This window comes from Perna viridis, chromosome 2 (genome assembly GCF_037379345.1).
Source record: "Perna viridis isolate PV_CMFRI_1.1 ecotype Kerala chromosome 2, ASM3737934v1, whole genome shotgun sequence".
NCBI classification, from domain to species: domain Eukaryota; kingdom Metazoa; phylum Mollusca; class Bivalvia; order Mytilida; family Mytilidae; genus Perna; species Perna viridis.
Window position 1 is genome coordinate 69,996,701 of NC_142446.1, and position 23,221 is coordinate 70,019,921.

At 32.7% G+C, this 23,221-nt stretch overlaps 1 protein-coding gene across 1 annotated transcript in view; it reads right to left on the reverse strand.

Moving 5' to 3' along the window:
* LOC148626721 (uncharacterized) overlaps nt 1-23,221 on the reverse strand; it is a 28,328-nt gene that overhangs the window by 2,057 nt on the left and 3,050 nt on the right. Inside the window, exons 2-23 of the mRNA XM_088570981.1 lie at nt 19,887-20,053; nt 17,521-17,595; nt 15,838-16,013; nt 14,805-14,927; nt 14,375-14,595; nt 13,160-13,337; nt 12,826-12,923; nt 12,535-12,676; nt 11,991-12,149; nt 11,517-11,660; nt 10,940-11,052; nt 10,255-10,383; nt 8,376-8,541; nt 7,464-7,620; nt 6,637-6,704; nt 6,269-6,369; nt 5,451-5,817; nt 4,947-5,149; nt 4,055-4,289; nt 3,125-3,266; nt 2,640-2,722; nt 299-378 (exon numbers count right to left, since the gene is read on the reverse strand). Coding sequence (XP_088427107.1) covers nt 299-378; nt 2,640-2,722; nt 3,125-3,266; nt 4,055-4,289; nt 4,947-5,149; nt 5,451-5,817; nt 6,269-6,369; nt 6,637-6,704; nt 7,464-7,620; nt 8,376-8,541; nt 10,255-10,383; nt 10,940-11,052; nt 11,517-11,660; nt 11,991-12,149; nt 12,535-12,676; nt 12,826-12,923; nt 13,160-13,337; nt 14,375-14,595; nt 14,805-14,927; nt 15,838-16,013; nt 17,521-17,595; nt 19,887-20,053 — 3,327 coding nt within the window. The remainder of the gene's footprint in view (nt 1-298; nt 379-2,639; nt 2,723-3,124; nt 3,267-4,054; nt 4,290-4,946; nt 5,150-5,450; nt 5,818-6,268; nt 6,370-6,636; nt 6,705-7,463; nt 7,621-8,375; nt 8,542-10,254; nt 10,384-10,939; nt 11,053-11,516; nt 11,661-11,990; nt 12,150-12,534; nt 12,677-12,825; nt 12,924-13,159; nt 13,338-14,374; nt 14,596-14,804; nt 14,928-15,837; nt 16,014-17,520; nt 17,596-19,886; nt 20,054-23,221) is intronic.

Consider the following 23,221-nt stretch of genomic DNA (forward strand, 5'->3'; position numbering starts at 1 on the left):
CAACTCTAAGAGGTATAGGAAGATTACTCGTGAACAGTGAATGGTTTATGTATTAAGTATTTTATGGCACACAGAAATGTGTGCAAGATTGATCAAACTGTAATTTATTAGAGTCACAGGAAAGATGGATAGATATGGAGGCTCCTTCCATACCAACTCTCTCATCAAGGAACAAATCATGTCCTTGTTGCAAACTTCATGAATTTAAAATTTCGGTAAAATCCATACCTTAGTTTGACCCTCATCCCCCCAAAAAACTGAAGATATTTTACTGTAATAAACAATGATTAATTAAGACCTCTAGTTTCCTTTTGATTGTTCCAAAATCCATGGGACTTTTTATAATACTGTAGTAATCTGGTGCATCATTGGGATCAACTGAAAAAGATAATGATCACCTTCTGTAGTGTCAAGTTAATACTTTAATAACAAGGCCAAACAAAAAAGTTGAATTTAACCAAATCAGAAGTAAATATAGATCAAAAATAGAATCATAACGGTACTTATCAGGAACAAAAAACAGGATTTGAAGCCCAAGAAAATCATTTCTGATAAATTTCACATTTATCAATTACAAAAAATTTAAAGTACAAAGTTTAAAATCATTTATACATGCTGTACTTTGAGGGTATTTTTTTATGATCTTCATTTAAAATCATTTTGATGGAAACATTAATAAAGTTAACCAAAAATCAAAGCCAGTAAGTCTTGCCATATTTATCATTTCAAAAATGCAACGGTTCATATATAAAACCACTAACTACTTGAAATATTGATGCTAATAAAGTGACCATTTCTAAATACTTCTTATTACCAGTGAATTTCATATTTTCTTCATCAATTTAAACATTCTAATTTGCTAGACGATGCTAAGTCAAACAAGCATTCTGACAGTATTGCTGATGCATACAGTGTCCCCTTTCGGCCTTTGAACTCATTGCCTTTATGAGATTTTTTTTTTTATATATGTGAACTAACAACGGATGGTGTTATTTTTTAACAATCAAGAGAAAATAACTCTTGAACAGCAAAAGCAAATTCCATCAAAATCAAACCTGAGCTTCATTTTACAGTAGATAATAACATTTTTGCATTACAGAAAGCTGCATAAAGACATTCTCTTTCTATCACCTGGAAAGTTGAAAAAAACTTCGTTATTAAGAATTAAAGGGCAAATAACTCTAGAATGACAACAGCAATTTGCATCAAAATGATGAAACAAAATTTTATGTAATTTTCTATGTCAAAGGGCCATAAGTTCCATATAAACCATTTTGCCGAAATAATAATTAAATTTAATTTGTAACTTGTCATGATAAGACTAGCTAACAAATATGAAATCAATTGGATGAGGCATTACAAAGAAAAGTCTGGAAAACGAAGTGTGACTGACGGACTGACGGACAGATGGATGGACGGAGTGCAAACCTAGGAATCCAAGGGACACAATGTCAGTAAAAATCATTCAACCGTAACATCATTCGAACTTAACTTGTAACTTGTCATAAGACTATATACCAAATATGAAATCAATTGGACGAGGCATTACAAAAAAAGTCCAGAAAACATAAAATTTCATGAAATTCTGTATGTCCAAGGGCCATAACTTCCGTAAAAATCATTCAACTGTAAGGTCATTCAAACTTAACTTGTAACTTGTCATGATAAGACTATATGCCAAATATGAAATCAATTGGATGAAGCATTACAAAAAAAGTCAGAAAAACATAAAATTCCAAGGGCCATAACTTCTGTAAAAATCGTTCAACCATAATGTCATTCGAACTTAACTTGTAACTTGTCATGATAAGACTAAATACAAAATATGAAATCAATTGGATGAGGCATTACAAAAAAAAAGTCTGGAAAACATAAAATTTCATGAAATTTTCTATGTCCAAGGGCCATAACTTCTGTAAAAATTGTTCAACCGTAACGTCATTCGAACTTAACTTGTAATTTGTCATAAGACTATATACCAAATATGAAATCAATTGGATGAGGGATTACAAAAAAAAGTCTGGAAAACGAAGTGTGACTGATGGACAGATGGATGGACGGAGTGCAAACCTAAGTCCCCTTCGGCATTTGCCGAAAGGGGACAACTATAAAAGAGACAAAGATATGTGGCATCATTTGTACAACAGACAATGCTAAATGACAAGTATTGCTGGCAGACAGGACATACTCAACCTTCGGAAGCACCTATGTCAAACCCCTTTTTTTTTTTATTAAAGTAGTTGCTAGTGCTCTAGTTGTTTCCCTTATCTTCAGTTTTTATGCATTATTTATTTTATTTGGTCTGCTACACTGTGTGTGACATCTTGTTTCCTTTATCTTCAGGTTTTATGTTTTATCATTTTTATTTGGTCTGCTACACTGTGTGTGACATCTTGTTTCCCTTATCTTCAGTTTTTATGTGTTATCTATTTTATTTGGTTCATTGTGTGTGTCGATCTGTATCATGTGTTCATGTTTAGGTCATATTTTGGGATTTTGAAGTCTTTGAATCATCCCTCTACTGATGCCTTTTTTTTGGCCGATATTTATAATTGTTGGTACACGTGTAACCCATAATGTTATGTCAAACTTCTAGTATAACAGATCATACTATGTCCAGCAATTGACGCAAAGTTTACCTGGTTTTAAGAACCATGAAGCAGCATTCATTTCTCCTTTATCCCTACTAAGTCCTCTGTATTTAGATACTCTTTGTATTAACCTGTAATTATACAGTGATAAAATGAACAGGTAATCATATTGTATAAAGAATATAAACGCTTAAATTCTTTATCTTTAAAATATCAAGACTAAACTTTTAAGAAGTATATCATATACATAACTTTAAGACAAGTTTTGTATGTATTAGCACATCGTTTTTTTCTTTAGAGCTCATCATTTCTTCAAGTATATTTAAATAGGAGATGTGGTATGCCAATAAGACAGTCATCCATCAAATCCCAAGAAACCAACAAGCAGACTTCTACAGGTCACTACATGGTCTTCAACGATGGGCAAAACCCATACCATAAAGCAAGCTGTAAAAGGCACAAAATAAATGAAGTGAAACTATTCATAAAAGATGAAAAATCTACCTCATCTATGTTATTTCAAGCATTCTTACCACAGACAAGACTTTGACCACCCTGTATTCTGCGAAGTAGGACTATCCTCAAGGTTACTGGGAGGTTTCCTCTTCCTCTTACTCAGACGTACATTGGGATCCATATTTGCTGCATCTAATGATTCTACAGAATTACTAGTTCCTTAAAAAGATAGAATTTACATGATAATGACTAGCGCCAACATAGAATTACATTTTATAATGACAATAGTGCATTCACATGGTAATCAAATTTAGCCTGTGTTGCAGGTCCATATTATTGTCAACATTTCATCTTTTTGAACACCATTTCAGTCTTTTTTTCTAAGGAGAATGTTGAATTTCAGCTTTTTGTCAACCTTATAATTTTTATAGGTGCACCTGGTCCATGCTTCAAGTTTTTAGTGGAATCTGAGTTGCTCATTTGCTTTTGTTTCTTTGTATGTATGATTTTAGTTACTTTATATTCTTTGTTGTGTATGTCTGTTTCCCATGTCTGGTTTTTGTCCCTGGATTGCATTCTTTTGATTACTGCTATAACCTTGGTTCCCTTGATTACTCCTTCTACTTGTAATACAAGACAGGAGGGAATAAGTTTTTTACATAATTAAAATTTTAAAACTGATACTTGGGAGGGGGGGGATAATACACAAAATGGGGAAGGGTATGCATTGTCAATGTTTCCAAATTTAGGCATGTCAAGCCAAGGGTGTCAGAGTTTAAAATTTGTCAAGTTGTGTACTTCTGAGCTCAAGTTTTATTTGCTCGTCAAAAACAGGCTTATTCAAGAACTTTTTCATTCATTGAGGCTATTTCATACATATTATTGTGTCCGAACACTGTAGTATTTACACTTGGCATGGGTATTAGCAGAGTGTTCAATAGATTAACTCTTCTAATTTCAATAACTTTTAACTCAAAAGAGGCATGCTCATTTCCAAAGAAACTCACCTGAAGATGAATTGCTGGCCACACCAATATCTTCCAATCCAACAATTTCTCCTTGAACTTCATTAGAATCAACAGTGGTTTCTATTGTGACAGGCATTTCACCTGATGGAGCACTATCTATGTAAGTAGTGTCAATATTCTCAGCTATAGTAGTGTTTGAATCATCAATGATTTCAGCTGTATATATGCCTTCTTCCTGTGACAAAACTGCTTCATGTATGACACTTGTGGATGGCTAAAATATAAAAGACAAAAATTTTTAATAACACTCTTTCAAATTCAGGAAGATGACAAAACATATAAGTCCCATATCTTGAATTTAATAATTTGTAAGACAGAAATACCGTACCAAGATTGTAAAGCTGCTAAGAAAATAAAGGTTAATATCTGCATTTTCATGTGTGTACCTCTATAAATCTAGCTTTATTTATCATGTACATGTAGTTGCCATCTTTTCTCTACGAAATTTCTGAACTTTCACTTCATGCAAGCAGGGTGTGCCAATTAAGTTAGTTTGTTTCATGTTGGGACTACACTTTACAGTACCATCTCCTAGTACAAGTAATCTTTCTAAATGTCTAGTATATAGAGTTACTTTGTCAAATGTCAAAGTTTCTCAGTCTAAAGACCACTGTCAAAGCAAGCCTTATTCTTTTGTCCCAGTCAGTACAATTATCGTCATACTGCAGTGTATGATGTATGTGTCATATAGGGCTAGCTGATGAAAATTTTATTTGCACTAACTGAAATCAAGGTCACCCGTCAGTAAATGAATCTTGAAAAATGAATAAGATTCTGTTGTCCTCTGAACAAGTATAATTTAACTTTTATTTGTCTGAATGGTAGTTATGCTTGTCCCCCTTTAATGTCATACCCTATACTGGCACCTCACCTGTGTATGAGTTGTGATATTGATGGTGGATGACTTTGAGATTTCTTGGATAGGAATAAAACTACTGGACGATGCTGATTTGATCCGAATCATGGGACCCATCTGAGATCCTTCATTACTAGTGGATACATCCACCGTTTCCTGTTCAACAGGTTGACCAGCAGTGGTAGAGGTATACACTTCATATGGAGTTGATGTCACCTCTGAAAAAAAAACCCAACAAAAACATACAACTATAACTTTTTGATTTAGTATTATTCTGATGAAACCTTTACAGAACACCTAAACTAGTGATATTTTGGTGGAAATACATGCATTTTACATAGATAACTCTACCCATAAAAAAAAATAATCATAAAATAATGAAAGGGATTGATTACCTTATGACATCAAGAAAAGTGCTCTTCTTAAAATAATGCAAATTAACAGAAATGTTGGAACAGTGTTCTTCCTTGTGTGATTGATAACTATTTTTAAATATAGCATGAAGTGGGTCTTACTTACCAACAACTTCTGTGCTGGATTGATTTGCAGCAGCCACTGCCGCCACCTTTTCCGCCAGAATGTCCTCTTCCATAAACTGGTAAGAATCTAAGTTTATATTAGCTTGTTCTAAAGAACTACTTAACAAGTCAAATGATTTAGCAGCACTCGAAGACACAACAACTTGAGACTGAGTCAAATTTTCTGAGGTTGATGATGAAGATGAATTCTCAGAAGAGTTTGTGTTATAAAAAATTCCTGTTTGAGGATCAAGTTCACCTTGTAAATTCAGACGCTGAGCTATTTGTTCTAGCTCAGCCTGAGAGTTCTGATTAGATATTTGAATGGCAGCACCAGCAGCTTCATCTTGAATTACTGTTGTTTCAACCTGAATAGCAAAGAATTTTTCTTAAGTTCTGACTACATGTATCTTAAAATGAGAGAGTAGAAAATATGACCCGTTAGGGCAATTCACACAAATGTGTATAAAACTTTCATTATTAAGTACCACTCCATATAAAATTTAGACACTGACATGAAAAACCCATCAAACAAATGTTTTTTGTTTGTTTCAGTGATTTATCCAAACATTGCTTGTGTAAACATGTTCAATTATTCACAGTGTGAAATAAATTCAGTAATTTTGCTGATTTTTTCCCGCTAATATGTTATACTTCAACATTACAATTAACATATTTTACCATAATTGACATCGCTTTTTTTCAAATAACAGAATAAAATTAATTGTAGAATATGTAGACATTTTTTTATGATTCTTTTCTTGACTTTAACTTATCCTAAGATGTCATTAAATGATTGATTTGTTTTTTTAATCATACCTCTTGGACTTGAGGAGCATCACTGTCCTGTGAGTCCATCCTCAATATTGACACCCTTTCAGCTGCTTTATCTGGTTGGTTCAACATTTTCATTGCTTGTTCTGTAACAGAACATATAGCATGAATGATGTTACAAGTGCAAACTTTCATTAAATTTTATACAAATATACTTAAATCTCTCGTAATTTTATCAATATGTTAGTAAAAAAAAATAATCATGTCCAAGCATTATGATTTTTAAGACAAAGCCAATTTAAAAACAAAAAATGAATGTATACTTGTAATTTGACATCCTACTGCTATATGTAAGATGGATCTTTCTTTTACCATTATCCCCCAAAGTTTTAAAATTACACCTTTAAACTTACCAATTGTGTAATATTGCTGCTGAGATAATTGGTCAACATTCAGTTGACTCAGATCTATACTGGAAGCCCTAAAAACACAAAAAAAACTTATATCAATACAAGATTAAGATTTCCCTATGTATCAACATATTCTCCCTCAATATCAAAGGCCATTAAATTAAAATAAAATTATCATTTTGATTCATACATGTTCTTAAAACCATTTTTCCAATCAGTCCCTTTCTATTTTAATACATCTTTTTTTTTTCATGTTTAGTCACTTGTTCTACACTACTGATTTGTTTTTGTTGCTGACAACTGAGACTTAATGCAGTACTGAAAAATTTATAATATTGGTTCATTTTGGCTGAGACTTAAATATTGTATGAAACATTATTACATATTCAGACATTTGTATCTAATGACTATAATTTATTCCAACAGACAATAAAATGGAAATCATAATTCACATAGATTTCATTTACTGTGTTGATCAATTTGATGGTGCTATGAGTTATCATTTTGGTAATGTATGAGTAATTGTGTCCACAACCTATTTCATGATTGGGGCCATTTTTGAGATAATCATGTAGTTCTAGCTGTAAAAACACTATGTAAACAAGTAGAGAAACAGGATTTTACCCTGTGAGCAGGTGATTACTCTAGTCCTTCAATTTCCAAACTTTTCAGAATTGCACTTTCTTCATGGAAACTAGAAAATTTGAAGCTATAACTCACCCTAATGTTATAAATATATTATAAATATTATTATTAACAACTCACAGGGTAAGTTTCTATGTGCACTGTATAAAGTTTTAAATGATACTGTGAACTCATTTTCACCTTACCTCTGTACAGTGACTTTTGGCTTCTCCTGTGATGTTGATGGTTGAGAATCTATGATTGCCTGTAGAGCTTGGTTATCTATACCTTGGCTTGTGTAGGCCTGATTGCCATCGTCATACTCAAACCATTCATTGCTAGGCAAGCCTTGACTAGTCACAACTGAAAGACAATACAATCATAAAATTTGTTGCATGATCTACAAAACATTTCTCAAATTCTACTGGCATTTAATTGAAGATCACTAAAAATTATATGAACGGAGCACCATCAATGTCCTACATATGTAGAATGTAAGACCAGTCTAAGAATGCTAAAAAATAATCTGACCAAAGAGGCGACAGTTGTCAACACAGAAGTAGATAATTGTGCAAGTGCAGGGGCGCTGCTTTGTCTTTTAATATGACATAGCGCTCCATCCACCATAGACATAGCCTAAAATCATATTCATTGAATAAATAACTATTATGTACAGGTAATGAACTTTCATAGAAAACAGCACTAAAAAGTTGTGTGAAATGCAGAAGTACAAAAAATATATAATATTTTAATACCAAATATACATACATACATGTACGAGAAACTTAAATACAGGGGTGATTTTAAGATGTCCACAAACAAAGCAGAAATTGGCAAATTTGGAAGTAAATATATGTTAAAAAAAAGAATTTTAATGGTAAAATCTGGATTTGAAATAGGGGAATTTCACTAAAAAGCGGGAAAAAAATTGTCCCTGTAAATACTACAAATATTGTGAAGTTGTGATATCATAAACATGGCTACATTAAAAAAAATCTGTAAACAAAGCAACTCTGTAGTAAAATCATGAAGGTTTATAAATGTTGTCCAAAAGAAGGTTATACAATCTTGTGGATAAATGTTGAAAAAGTTTTACATTGATGACAAATACTGCATACCTTTGGTTTGTTCAGAAGCTTGACTAGACACTGCTAAAGCTGCCATTGTCGCTTCATCTAGATTGATAGTAACATCACCTCCACCTTCTCCTTCTTGTATACCTGCTGCCTTTATAAGGTCAGCAAGAATGTTATTGTTCTTCGCTTCAGCTTCCATTCTTATTCTCTGTAATGTAATATTCATAGAGTAGTTAATCTCACCACAGAACTACCCATACACATGTATATGTGTATAGATATTACATTCAATAAGCCATGTTACTACAGACCTCCTGCCATGGAAACCTATTGTCAATCTAATTGATATTAAACTTTCTAATTGTTCCATCCATTTACTACACACGTCATGAAGACCTCTCACCTGACTTGAACTGTACTACTTAACTGCACATACATGTATTATCACATAAAACAATTTTTAACAGTTAAAGATTGTAACATTCATTTAACTAGAACTATAGAGAATGTTTGGGTCAGTCTGAACACTTACTCAACTAGAACTATAGAGAACGTTTGGGTCACTGTCAACACTTACTCAACTAGAACTATAGAGAACGTTTGGGTCACTCTCAACACTTACTTAACTAGAACTATAGAGAACGTTTGGGTCACTGTCAACACTTACTCAACTAGAACTATAGAGAACGTTTGGGTCACTGTCAACACTTACTCAACTAGAACTATAGAGAACGTTTGGGTCACTCTCAACACTTACTCAACTAGAACTATAGAGAACGTTTGGGTCACTGTCAACACTTACTCAACTAGAACTATAGAGAACGTTTGGGTCACTCTCAACACTTACTCAACTAGAACTATAGAGAACGTCTGGGTCACTCTCAACACTTACTGAACTAGAACTATAGAGAACTAGAACTATAGAGAATGTTTGTGTAACTCTCAACACTTACTTCACTAGAACTATAGAGAACGTTTGGGTCACTCTCAACACTTACCTAACTAGAACTATAGAGAATGTTTGGGTCACTGTCAACACTTACTTAACTAGAACTATAGAGAACATTTGGGTCACTGTCAACACTTACTCAACTAGAACTATAGAGAACGTTTGGGTCACTGTCAACACTTACTTCACTAGAACTATAGAGAACGTTTGGGTCACTCTCAACACTTACTTAACTAGAACTACAGAGAACATTTGGGTCACTGTCAACACTTACTCAACTAGAACTATAGAGAACGTTTGGGTCACTCTCAACACTTACTTAACTAGAACTACAGAGAATGTTTGGGTCAGTCTCAACACTTACTGAACTAGAACTATAGAGAACTAGAACTATAGAGAATGTTTGTGTAACTCTCAACACTTACTTCACTAGAACTATCGAAAAAACATTTGGGTCAGTCACAACATCTGATTTGTATCTTGTCAATTGATTCAGATTTGTGCCAGTCTAAGGTGGATTATTAATACATTGTAGGACTATATGATCATTGAACATGCATTAGTAGGAGAGCTTCACTGTCAGTGACAAAATATAAATCATAATTGGTTATTTAAACTACTGAAATAAGATCAAGTCTTTGTTTCATTTTTTCCCCTACTGACATGAAGCATAACACTAATTTCCAAATTTATAGTTCTATGCATCACCAGTGCAGTAAGCAGACTTGAGTTATCATAGATTGTTTACCAAAATTAGCCGTATCACAAAATTATAAACCCCCAAAGCACTTAAGCTTCATTCCTAGTACATGGTAGAAGTTCTTGGTGCTGGATCAGATTTCCTATTTCCATTATAGTATTTTAAGTACTTCTTGTATACAATTTAGTTTTGGACTTCATTATTCCTTATTATTATTTGGTACAGTTGATAAAAGGTTACTCCTTGAAACATGTACAGCATACTGAACCCACCTGTCTAGTAGCCTCTAACTGGCCTGGTGTTGTTACAATGACTTTTCTCTCTATAGTTCTCTGGCCACTAGGTGTAGAGACAACAATATGTTTGGTGGAATCCTGTCTTTGTAAGAAATTAACAAGCTCCTGAAATAAAAGTGAAAGAATGAGCTTGAGAACTTGTAGAATAGCAATATAAGAATTACAAACCAAGTATGATTCAATTTTTCCTCTGAGTAGAACATACAATTGAAACTATATGTTACTCTATCTACAAAAAGTATATTAAAACAGAAGGAAACTTAGTTTATCATCATTCCCTTATTTCACTCATCTGTTGGCTGTTATGCAATTCATTTTAACAAAAAGAAAACATTTAGCACTAGAAGTTTTAGCACAATAGGTCCAAAATAGAGGAATGAATTACCTGCAAATCTCTGAAATTGTGAATCTTTAGATATAATTAAATGTCATTTGAAAACACTGTAGAAGATTATTATGAACTATTTTTAAGATGTGTAATTGTGTACTATGTTATACCTATGCTGTATTGTAGTCATTCATTTTGTATAATTAGTTTGTGTTTTTATCATTTTCTTCTGTGAAACGACATTGAATATGTATTATATATGTAGAAACAGGCATTTAATCAAATTTTCAACATTGAACTTTTTCCTCCTGTATCAATATTGTATTGGTTTACCTTTTCATAAGCAGATGACTTGATTGTCGTAGTTTTAGAAGTACCAGCACTGGGAGTTCCAGTTGAACGTCTTGGTTGTGTTTTCTGCACCACAATAACATTTGGCTTCCCACCTTCACATAAATAAAACAAACAAAAAATGTTCTTTCTACTGACAAAAACTGAAAGTTTTTTTTCAATATACTAATGTCAAATGGCATAATATATATGTACTTAACTAATATTGCTATTAATAAGTTTGTGGATGTAAATTGGGTTAAGGAAGTAATTAAAAACAATATCAAATGTTAATGTCAAGATACTCTAAAACACCTCTCTGCTCTCAAGAATTCAGTTAGTATTGGTTTTCATTCATGTAAATCATGCAATTACATGTTCTACTATAATGAAAATCAAGACTGATTAAATGAATGTTGTTTTTTTTTAAGTTTTATGGTATCTTTTTTCATCAACTGTATATACAAGCTTTGATTATTACACAGTTAATCTATTTTGTTAACTTAAAAATGAGACTCTCTAGTTATGAAGAAGTAACAATTCATATAGTCAGTTCAAATATTTCCCATCACAATCTTACCATGTTTACTGCCCTGTGTCTTAACAGCATGTAGCTGTAATGTTTTAGGATTAACAGTGACAACATTAGGATTTCTGCCTGTCCCTGTTGAGATTATCTTTCCTCCTTGTGTAGTTATATTCAAAATCTTTGCACCACTCTGTCCTGTAAAATAACAAAATTGTATTAATAACCAAGAAATTGGAACATAGAAAATTTCTGATATTTACCCTCTATTATAAAACAATTCCAAGGATACTTATGGAACAGCAAAAGAAATTATCAAGAAAGTGCACATGACCTATATTTTAGATCTCAATAAAGCCATGTCATTTAATCACTTGAACAAGATTTTTGCTTTTGGGTTTTGGGTTTTTGTTTTTTTTTTAATTTAGTCAGTCTTCACAGCCAAATTACATTAAAACATCACAAACTGGATTACTTAGGTATAAAAAAGTTTTGTTTAGAACTCTATAAATAGCCCTTGTCACTAACCAATGGAAGTGATAGGTCTGGTAACCATGGTAACATTAGATGAACTTGCAACTGATGACCCAGCACTGACTACAACAACAGGAGTACCTGAAGCAGATGATGTTTGTGACATCTTGGGAAGGATTTTACCTGAACCTCCAGCACTAATTATCTTCATACCTACAATAACACCAAATAATCATTAGAACTAGAGAAAGATGAATTAATCACAGACACCTCGGCATTCAAAATTAAAATAAAAAAAGGGCCATTACTCTTGAAAAGTAAATATAGAAGACTCCATTGAACACAAACTTTATGGTCCAAAGCATGGTGTTACAGTTTGAACTGTAAAGATATTAATTAAATTATAATCTAAAAAAAGAACACTATATATCTATGATTTATTGGGCTTAGGTATAAAAATAATTTACCTTCAATAGTTTAGTGTTAGTCATGTTGGTCGACAAACACATATAATTGTGTCTTAAATTTTATATTTTTTAAAATTTATTTCTATCTAAGGAGAAAATTGACTTGTAAGTCCCTACACAATCAAACTGACCTCCCTCCTGTTTGATCTGTACATTAGTACCACCTTTTGTGACAGGTTTAATGTGTATATTCTGTACATTCTGCGGGTTAGGCTGTACAGGGTGAGGACCCATCGGTATGACAACTCCAGGCTTCTGTGAACCTTGTTGTACCTAGTAAAGAACAAAACAGTCTAAGAGAAAAAAACATTTCCTTACAAGGCTTTCAGTAATATTGTAAAAAGGCATCTATCAGCACCAAAAACCTTCAAAATAGTTATTGACAGTGATAGGCTAATGCCTTTCTCATATTAATTACTTACATTAGGGAATCTTTGTCTTGGGAAGGTCTTCACTCTTGGTCTTGGTACACTGACAGTGGGAGTCAAGAAGGTCATAGTTGAAGTAGTAATTGAAGTTCCTTAAAAAAAAACGATGTAATGTGAACTAACAATTACAATGTATTATACTTATCATGTAATCAATACCCCCATTTAAAATAGGTTTTCATCAACATGAAATAAGACTTCTAGTATTTAATCCATTTTAATTCAACTTACAAAATGTTCAAATTCCCATACTTAATTCAGTGTAAAATACAAATCAAAATAATCATATGTGCTAATATAGAAGACAAACTGTTAACTTCAATCTTACCTGATCCAACTGAAGCTACTGCAGTTGATGTTACAACACCAGATGTCACTGATGTGTTTGGGAGAATAATGGAGGCTTTACTACTTCCTGTCATGCTCGCTGAAGTCTTTACAACTGGAACTGTGATTGATTTCTGTAGTACATTAGGTGAAGTTTGTCCTGATGACATCAAAATCACCTGCAAATAAATGTAAGTCAACAACTTTGAGATTATTTCAAGCACAATTTCTATTCTGCTTACATTTCAATTCAAAATGACCCTATATAATATACATTAATTATAAACCAGGACTATAGCAACTCACATGCAGCAGTGTTCTAGGATCTTTTAAACTTTTCCACTTTTTCAACTTAAATTGAAGTTCACTTTTAGAACTTAACTAATCCTTACAGAATTCAAGTTTTCTACTTGCCAAAGGGAAAAAAGTACAAAATAGTTTTCCCACACCAAAACTGCACTTGCCTCATGTGATTGGTTACTGGAACAAAATAACTTTTCTACATCAAAAATGCACTTGCCTCAGGTGACTAGAAAGTGAAATTAAATAACTTTCCCAAACTTTTGCATTTGCCTTGCGTCATTAGAAAGTGGACAGAAATAACTCCCACATCAAAATTGCACTAACATTGGGTGATTGGAAAGTGGAACAAAATAATTTTCCAACACCAAAAATGCACTTGCCTCTGGTCATTAGAAAGTGGAACAAAATAACTTTCCCACATCAAAATTGCACTTGCCTCAGGTGATGGGAAAGTTAAACAAAATAACTTTCCCACACCAAAATTGCACTTGCCTCAGATGATTGAAAGTGTAACAAAATATTTCACACCAAAACTGCACTTGCCTCAAGTGATTGGAAAGTGTAACCAAATAACTGTCCCACAACAAAATCGCACTTGCCTCAGGTAACAGGAAAGTGGAATCCTAGAGCACTGAAGCAGTGATACAGTTTGCCTCCAATTACCTCAGAAGTAAGGCTATTTCCCCTTATAAAAGTCTCTCAACTTTCAAAAAATGGTTCAAAAATTATTTCCCAGAGCCAGACTGCTAAGTATGATATTTCTTGTCCAAATTTACTGATCTTTTTCTGTATACCTAATTCATTATTCCAAATTTAAAAAAAAAGATGATGCCAATTTCCTAATAAAAAGAGGATGGGAAGTTTAAAAAAAAACCCAAAATAACAAAAATATCACTGAAATGTTTGTCAGTACCTTCTGGGATTGTGTAGTGGTACCTGTCATCTGACTTCGGGGACTTTTACTGATGGTGATTTTCATTGGTGAGACTCCTGTAACAGGACTGGGTGTTGTGGTGGTATAAGTAACCCTGGGGGTCTGTGTTGATGCAGAAGGGGATACTAAACTCTCGGCTGAGTGACTTCTCCTTCTTTTTCTCTCTGGTCCTTCTTCTTCATCTTCCGTGTTCAAACCACCTTTATAAAAAATATAATATACAAATGCAATATAAATTAAAGAATAAGCAGAACTCTTTTGAACACATTTTTGTCAGTATGGCCACAGCCACTGTTTAAACTGTTGTTTTGTGTTTTTAAACAGCTTTATTTAATTATTCCCTTAAATCATAACGGTTAGAGAAAATTAATACTGGGGAAACACTACTTTGTGTAATTAAAATTCTTACCTTTGATATGAATAGACATTCCACTAGGCAAAACAACAACATTAGAGTTAGGACTGGTTGGTCTGTTTGTCTTAGTTACCCCACTGCTGCTGACTGGCAGAGGTGGAGAGATTGCTGAAGATACTGGAATTAAAAAAAAAAAACCAACTACAATGAAATCTTAGAGAATGGTCTAAATAAAAATGTCTACATGAACAATAAAAACCTTTATGTTCAACTTTTAACATTAATTTTCTGAGTCAACAAACCAAGGCTAGTAGGGGTATAAGCATTAAATTGGCATTAATTTGTGATGCAATGATGGTAATGGATCTGTACACCAAATATCACTGACCTTGCATAAGGGATTCATGATTAAATGAACTTATCAGAAAACTTAACATTAAAATTGTGGACGCAGCCATCAGCAGAAGCAAAAACTAAGTTTGCCTTCCGCGGCTTTTGTCGCAGGCAAGACAAAAATGAACAGCTAAAAATGCACTCACATGTATAAAAGTCACATTTAGTATATTGCTTTTATTTTCTTCTATCCCTATTCATATGTTTTAATAGGATTTCACAAATGGAAATTATGCATTAAAGCAACTCACAGCTCTTCATAAAAAAGTGACAACGCTTAAGGACAAAGCTCTTTTTTTTGTTTGGTTGATTTTAGGAATGACTATTAAGTGTTTTCTGTCTATGAAGAAATAACCCCAATCAAATGGTGCACACTAATTAACCTGCAAAGCAAGTGTGCACCCCTGGCATTATTTTAAAGAGACAGAAAAAATGTAACAGTCATTTCTAATAATTTAATATAAGTACCTTGTATCAAAATTTAACAAGTAATTCATCAAAAAAGGTTCATGATGTCACAGTCACATAATAATATTTGGTCTATGAGATGATGGACAAAAGTTTTTATCAAATCAGAAAGCATTTTACTTCTGAATTAAATTATTTTTTAATAAACCTAATTATAACAATTATAACTGATATCAAACAATTTTTTTTTTACAGCAACATAAAAAATAACCAGAATGTGACTTACAATCTTTATTTCCAGTCTGTGAAGGAGCGGGCATACTGGCATTTTTCTCTGCCTGAATGTTAGCAGCTTCATTAGCCTTGGCAGTAAAAGCAGTCTGTGGTACCAGTCTAGGCATCAAGGGAATGAGTCTTCTCCCCTCTATCAACCACTCAGACATTGTATTGGGACCAGATACACTGCAAAAATAAAGGAATTTATTTTCATTTATTATTTTACAGTGTTGTGAACTGTTGAAATTAAAATAGGTAAACAAATAGACAGATGAGAAGACAAGGCAACATGCATAAGTTTTGATTCTAACATTAATCAATAAACAGTATCCTAGCTAGGGCAAAATGGTACTGTGCCCTGCCCCATATAGTGCCCATTTACAGTTATCTGAATATCTCTTCAAGATAACACTCTTGTTAATAAATTACCCCAAGCCAATTAAGAAGTGTCACCTTCATCAACTACATCCTGTCATAATTAACCCTCAGGTAACTATTAGTGATCAATCAGCTGATCATGGTTATCAGATGATGATTGACAAGTAGAAAATGGATCCTGATTGGAACTATCACCATTTTATGGACAACCAATCATAGGTTATTAATTAATTTCTACTGCTAAATTAATTTTGCAAATATTTTTAAGTTAACAGGTCCAAGTTTTCTAGAACAATTAAATGTAAACAATTGCATTTTGCACATGTTTGTTCAAAATGTTAGTTACCTCCCTTACAATTTCAATATCTTTAGGATTTTCTATATCTTCAACAGTATAGAAAATAATATTCCTCTTAATTACATAGTAAAGGTTAAGATTAGGTTTCAGTACAATTAACTTAATCTTTTCTGAGTTTTCAAGTCTTTCCTTTTTTTACTTATGAAAAGAAGTGAATATGATGTGTTTTAGAAAAGTTTGGGAAAAATGTGGATGTATGTACATGGATCTCCGCTGTTCAACTGTTGCTGTTGTCAAGAACCTAACCTGCCCCAGAAATAATATAACTGCAAATTGTATTATTCAAGTCGTAGCATAGTTTTTCTAAGATAGGAAAGGAACTTGTTTTCTTTTTTTGAATTTACAGCTGTCAGTTGCGTCTGAATTTTGTTTACGACAAATGATATGTGTAAAATATTGCCACCATCTGTGGAGAACTGTAATATTCTGGTATCTGTATAAATCAATCTGACATGCTAAAACTGAAAAGGATGTTGCTAGAGATGCTCTTAAGGGTTAAAAATTGTAAAGTATGATGGAAGTGCTACATAGTTATTGATCATTTTGAAAGCGAGGGGAAGGGGGATGGGGCTGGGATTTTGGAAAAATAAGAAAAATGAATAAGTGATATTTTTTGGAAAAACATTTTTTACTCATTCATTGAAAAAAAAAAAAAAACTATTTCCCCCATTATTTAACAAGGCAGATTTTCAAATAAAAATATTGATTTTGCTTGTTGCCAAAATATATAAAAAAAAAAAAAAAACTTGCACTTGTGAAACAAAAATTCTAATCTGATCCCCACCCCTCTGTGCCAAAGGAGTTTTTAATGTCCTTTTATTTTAACATGATATATACATTTCAAATGAAGACAAAAAAAAAAAGAAAAAAAAGAAAAAAAATAAATTATACATGTAACAGCAGCTAATAGCTTTATGTCACAACAGTAAAATAAAGTTGGTTGTGTAAAATACATACTAATCAGCAACTGTACAAAGCTTCTCATCATTTATGGCTCTCCTTACTTCAGCCCGATGTCTCTCAGTTGATATACTACAATGTAACAAAAACAACAAATATCTGATTCAGGTGGGTAAATCAGCAACTCTACAGAGTTCAATAAGATATACTGTTAAGAATTAATGTTGCATCAAGATTTAATAAAAAGCTAAATACTGCTAAGACCTTAAAAACCTTTCAATATATCTTGACCATTTCCTATTTATGTGAGAAAGAAGAATCCATTTGCATGTACACATCATAATACATTATTAAGTTAGAGGATATCACTCACTGAAGGCTTAGAAAAACAAAAGATTGTAAAAGTGCATTATCAATACAAGACTTACTTAAAACAAGAGGTTCCCAGGAGCCTGAATCGCTCACCTGTTGAATTTTGCCTTACAAAGGCAATAAATTAAACAAGTTGTCCAACAATTTTGACTCAAGAAGTCTTTGGTAGGACTATTACAAGATCTTTTCAACAATGGAAAGTTTCTTTTAATCTACCATAGTTTTCAAGATATTGACTGAAAACTATTAAAAAAAAAGTCATTTTTCCCCTTTCCAGGGCAATAACTCTTACAAGGAGTCTAATGACTTTTATAGTCTTAATAATATGGATCATTTCAGCTATTGAAAGAATTTGGATAAACCTAACGGTTTTGGAGATATACGTGAAAAACTACTATCTGACCCCTATGTTCTATTTCTAGTAACGGCAGCCATGTTTTTTTCAACGAATCACAAATCCCCACATCAGTTCTATGCAGGATACCCCAAGGAACATTCATATCAAGTTTGGTTTCAATTGGTCAAGTACTGTCAGAGGAGAAGATTTTTGAAAGAAATAACATTAAAAATAACATAAATCGTTAAAAAAAGGCAATATCACCAACATGACTCAACATTTTAAAACCAAACTTTGAACAGAGATAGACCTCATCATGCTGAACACTTTTACCCTGCCAGAATTCAGTTAAACCTAACGTTTAGGAGATATATGTGAAAAAATACTGTCTGACCCCTATGTTCTATTTTTAGTAATGGCGGCCATGTTTTTTGACGAATCAAAAATCCCCACACCAGTTCTATGCAGGATACCCCAAGGAACATTCATACCAAGTTTGGTTCTAATTAGTCAAGCAGTTTCAGAGGAGAAGAGTTTTGTATAATTCCTAACGACGATGACGGATGCCAAGTGATGGCAATAGCTCACATGGCCTTTGGCTAGGTGAGCTAAAAATCAGAACTAGTTCACAGTCAGCATCGCACTGAAATAAAAGACTAGATCAAAGACTGACCTGAGATTATATCGAAGACCCTAGAGAATTTTAAGACTGACCTAAGATAATATTGAAGACCCTGGAGAATTTTAAGACTGACCTAAGATAATACTGAAGACCCTGGAGAATTTTAAGACTGACCCAGTGTAGGAAACCACCGCTCGCTAGCTCGCCAAATACCAGTAGATGTGTAATTTGGTGAGTTCTCATTAGCTTACACTCTTCAATTTGACGACTGTCATTTGATTGGAGAGTTCCAAGGAAAGTTAACCAGCCAACCGGTTATTTATTAAAAATATGTTTCCTACATTTTAAGAAGTTTAGCTTGAATATGTTAAGTGAATTTTGGCATGATATGCACAATTTTATTGACTTGTAAAGCATTGTTTACAATCTGCCATTTAAATTTCCGGTAAACAGGATGTGCCAAAACCTTCACGACGGTTCAGATCTCATATTAGTATTCAAATGAAATTATCTTGGTAATTTATGATATGTTACCTTGCAAATTAGTTGTTTATTGTCACAATAAAAATGAAAAAGAAGCAAATGATAAACATTTTCTTGTTTCATAATGATGAATCTGCAGAAACATTTTTTAAATATGAGTTCAGAAATGAGTACTTATTCTGTTACTGTAAAGTAAATGAAAAACTTCAAAGGGAGGGAATATTCGAAAATGGAAAAGTTTTTGATAAATTTAAAAACAAATGAAAAGATAGTAGAAGAAAGAAAAGGAAAGGCAGAAGATAGTCAAATCCAAGAGAAAACAAATGGTAGTACAGAAAAAAACCCAAATATGTGAAGAGCATAGACATTTTTTGAATGAATGGAAATAATTTGGCTAGTTGAATTTATATTTGGCTAGCAAGGTCAATATTCCACTAGCCAGAATGGCAAGTTGGGAAAAAAAATGGTTTCCCACACTGGTGACCTATGAGATAATATGGAAGACCCTAAAGAATTTTAAGACTGACCTGAGATAAAATTGAAGATCTTGGAGAATTTTAAGGCTGACCTGAGATAATATTGAAGATCTTGGAGAATTTTAAGACTGACCTGAGATAATATTGAAGATCTTGGAGAATTTTTTTCTTTTCCTTTGTTAGGTCTCCTTGTGCCCTAAAAGCTGAAATGAGGGAAGAGTAAGCTTCCAATTCCATCCTCCGTAACATCCTTTTGGACTCATCCTTAGACATATCAAGTAGTAATGGCCACATTTTCCCCTGAAAATATAAGACAAATTTATACCTACAAAATTTGCCAGCTGCAATTTTTTTGTTGCTGAATTCAGAAATTGGAGCCAACATAGGTACAAAAAAAAATGTGATTTAAAAAAAAAAAATAAAATATAACAAGGTCTGCTGATGATTATACTGATAAATTCATCAAAATAACCATCACTCATGACAAGATCTAAAACTCATAGTCACTTTTGCATAGAAAAGGGAGCAACAGATGCATCATTGTATAACCTCTATAAAAATAGTAAATACTTACAGAGATCACCAAAAGGTCTTCCATAAGTGTAAACACACCTTCAAGTTTGTTCTGATAGGCCCCGACAAGAAAGGTAAAAACAAATCCAACAGAATGATGACAATCCTTTTTAATAAACTAAAAAGTCAAATAACGAAACGAAAGACAGATCAGTGAACCAAGATAGACATTAGAGCGAAATCATTCATTTCTAACCAAGCACCATGCGGCAAGCACAACAAACAGCTTGGAAATAGTGAACAAATATTAGAAATCAACAAAAAATCTCCAAAAACATGCTTCATTCTAAAGTATCTGTTGAAAATTTTGAATTGGATCTTGAGCTTGATATCACAAAGCAATAACCTGTGCTGTTATAAGCAAAGCTGGGCAAAAAATTTACTTGAAGCTTTTGAAACAAAATAAAATGTAGAAAAAAATGGGTTCAACAAAAAATATTAACATTTATGATAGCCGGACCTGTGCAAGAATATTTATGAACCTTGAATATAGACATATTTTAAGAGCATTATATTTAATTAAGTATAGACTTAGACTCAAAATAAAATGTAGCAAAATTATATAGTACTTCTCCAAATAGTGTTGTTTTATTTTATCATGACCTTTATATTACTAATATTTATGAGCAACTCTGCGGGCGTTTCTAGAAAAGCAGAGGACGCTTACCCTACTGGTGCACCTGGTCCACGCTCCCAGTTTTTAGTGGAGTCCGAGTTGTTCATTTGCTTTTGTTACTTTGTATGTATGATTTTAATTACTTTATGTTCTTTGTTGTGTATGTCTGTTTCCCATGTCTGGTCTCTGTCCCTGGATTGCATTCTTTTGATTACCGCTATAACCTTGGTTCCCTAGATTACTCATTCATATTAAATAGTCCCTGATTTTATACATGTAGACCTTTGTCCTTAGTGGTCTCATTCAATTTTGCTTAAAAAATGATGTTGACTTTTAATATACAAGTTTCAAACTATCTTAATTCTCTTTATTCATAGAATGAAATTTCTAGCAAGCTATCTGTTGGGCCAGTTTTTTTAAAGGAGACATGACACAAAAAATTATTTTTTTTTTCAATTTTTGGTTTATTTGATTTATTACACCTAAATTATATCATTAAAACGATCCTTGTAGTCACTTACGTCATTTAATTGAAGATAAATTTATTCAAAATCGATGATGACCCAAGCTATACAAATTTAATTTGCCAGAAGGTCATGTGACCATGCTATGTCATTGGTTCTTAATTCGTAGATCGTGTGGTTGAAATGCGTGGGGCTTCTGCACTTTTTACATGATTTCTACCACTGAGAGTGAAAATATTTAAAGTTTTGTTTTGCCAGCGAATATATACCTACAGTTGTATCAATTTAAACCACTTCGAGAAGAAAATGATTAACAATGACAGAATATTTAACTTTTACATGTATGAAGACTAGAGTCCACAGAGATACAACAACACTTCTTTTCGATGATTACATAGAAATATTGCATTGTTCTGTCATGTTCGAACTTTTTACATAAAGTAAATTAATAGGCGAGTATCAAACAACGGATTTCGAGGTTTTTAATGCACCTACCTAACACGTGGCTATATTATATATCTTTGGAAAAGTCTTTAATCGTACTTTCAGAATTGCTTAGTTGTAAAAATGGGAAATGGTCATAATTTTTTTTAAAACTGCAAAAACAGCAAAAAATGAGTATTTCAAAATCATATAACATTTAAATAAAAACGTCGTTTAAAAATAAAACATATTTTAAAATTATATAAAATTAGTTTTTAATCAATTTAAATCTTAGCTTTATTCATTTTTACAATTACCTTCTAGAAATTCTGAAGATTTTAGGAAAAAACTCGTTATTTTGTAAAAAAAAACAAATTTTTAGGGGTTTCCATATTAAATGACAGGCATTTTTTTCTTGCCTTATAAACATAAAAAAACTTATGTTTTCGTCACAAGAACATATTTATCAATTTTTGTAAACCTAAGATTGTGGTTGATTCATCCCTTTATTGCTTGAAATGCTGTTTCTTAAAACGCAAAAATGCAGGAAAAGGTTTTAAAGCGTTAACTTATAATCGAAGACACTTATTTATTATTTGCAACAAAAAGTTTCGGATATTTGATGTTTTGGTCCTTTCAAGTATCTGTCTGTATGTCCGTACCTGTGTCCTTGCATCCATCCGTGTGTCTGTCATAACATCTTGTGGCCTGGGTAACGCCTCCGTTTTTTTACTGATTTACTTCAAATTTTAGTGAATGATTAGTAACAATAATATCATAGACGTTTTTTCACTTACATCGGTCAATGGGCAATATTTTATTTGTTACATACATGTAGAGGATAAGTGTGTAAATGTTTGCATGCTTGCTTAATTTCTTTAAATTGTTCCCCTTTTAGTTAGACAAACATACAACTAAGAATATCTTAATCAGAAGCTAAACCAAAGCAAGAAAAAAAGGTCGAAGGCCACTGCCAACTTCAGTATGCAGAATAAAGCATGTCATGTAAGACAACAAGGGGTCTATTAGGGGTCTGAGGGGCGTATTTTATTAAAGAAAGAAAAGTAAGGCAACAATGAGAATACTGAATGCATATTAAAGCCATATATATCTTTTTCACTCTTCACTATTATAATTTGCAAAACTTTTAATCCTATAAGAAGTTAGAGGCTAATTATAAATGCCCATTCTTAAAGTTTCTTCATTTTTTATCCGAGGTTGCTTTTATCACTTTTTGATAATTTCAATTTTGATGATTGCCCAATGTGAGAGAACGGCTCAAAAACTGTCAAATGTTGTAGGTGGCATGCCAAAACACTAAGTATTTCGGGACATTCTTGTTACCTAATACAACCTCAAAAAGAGCAGCTCCAGTCGGCTATATGTCTTACA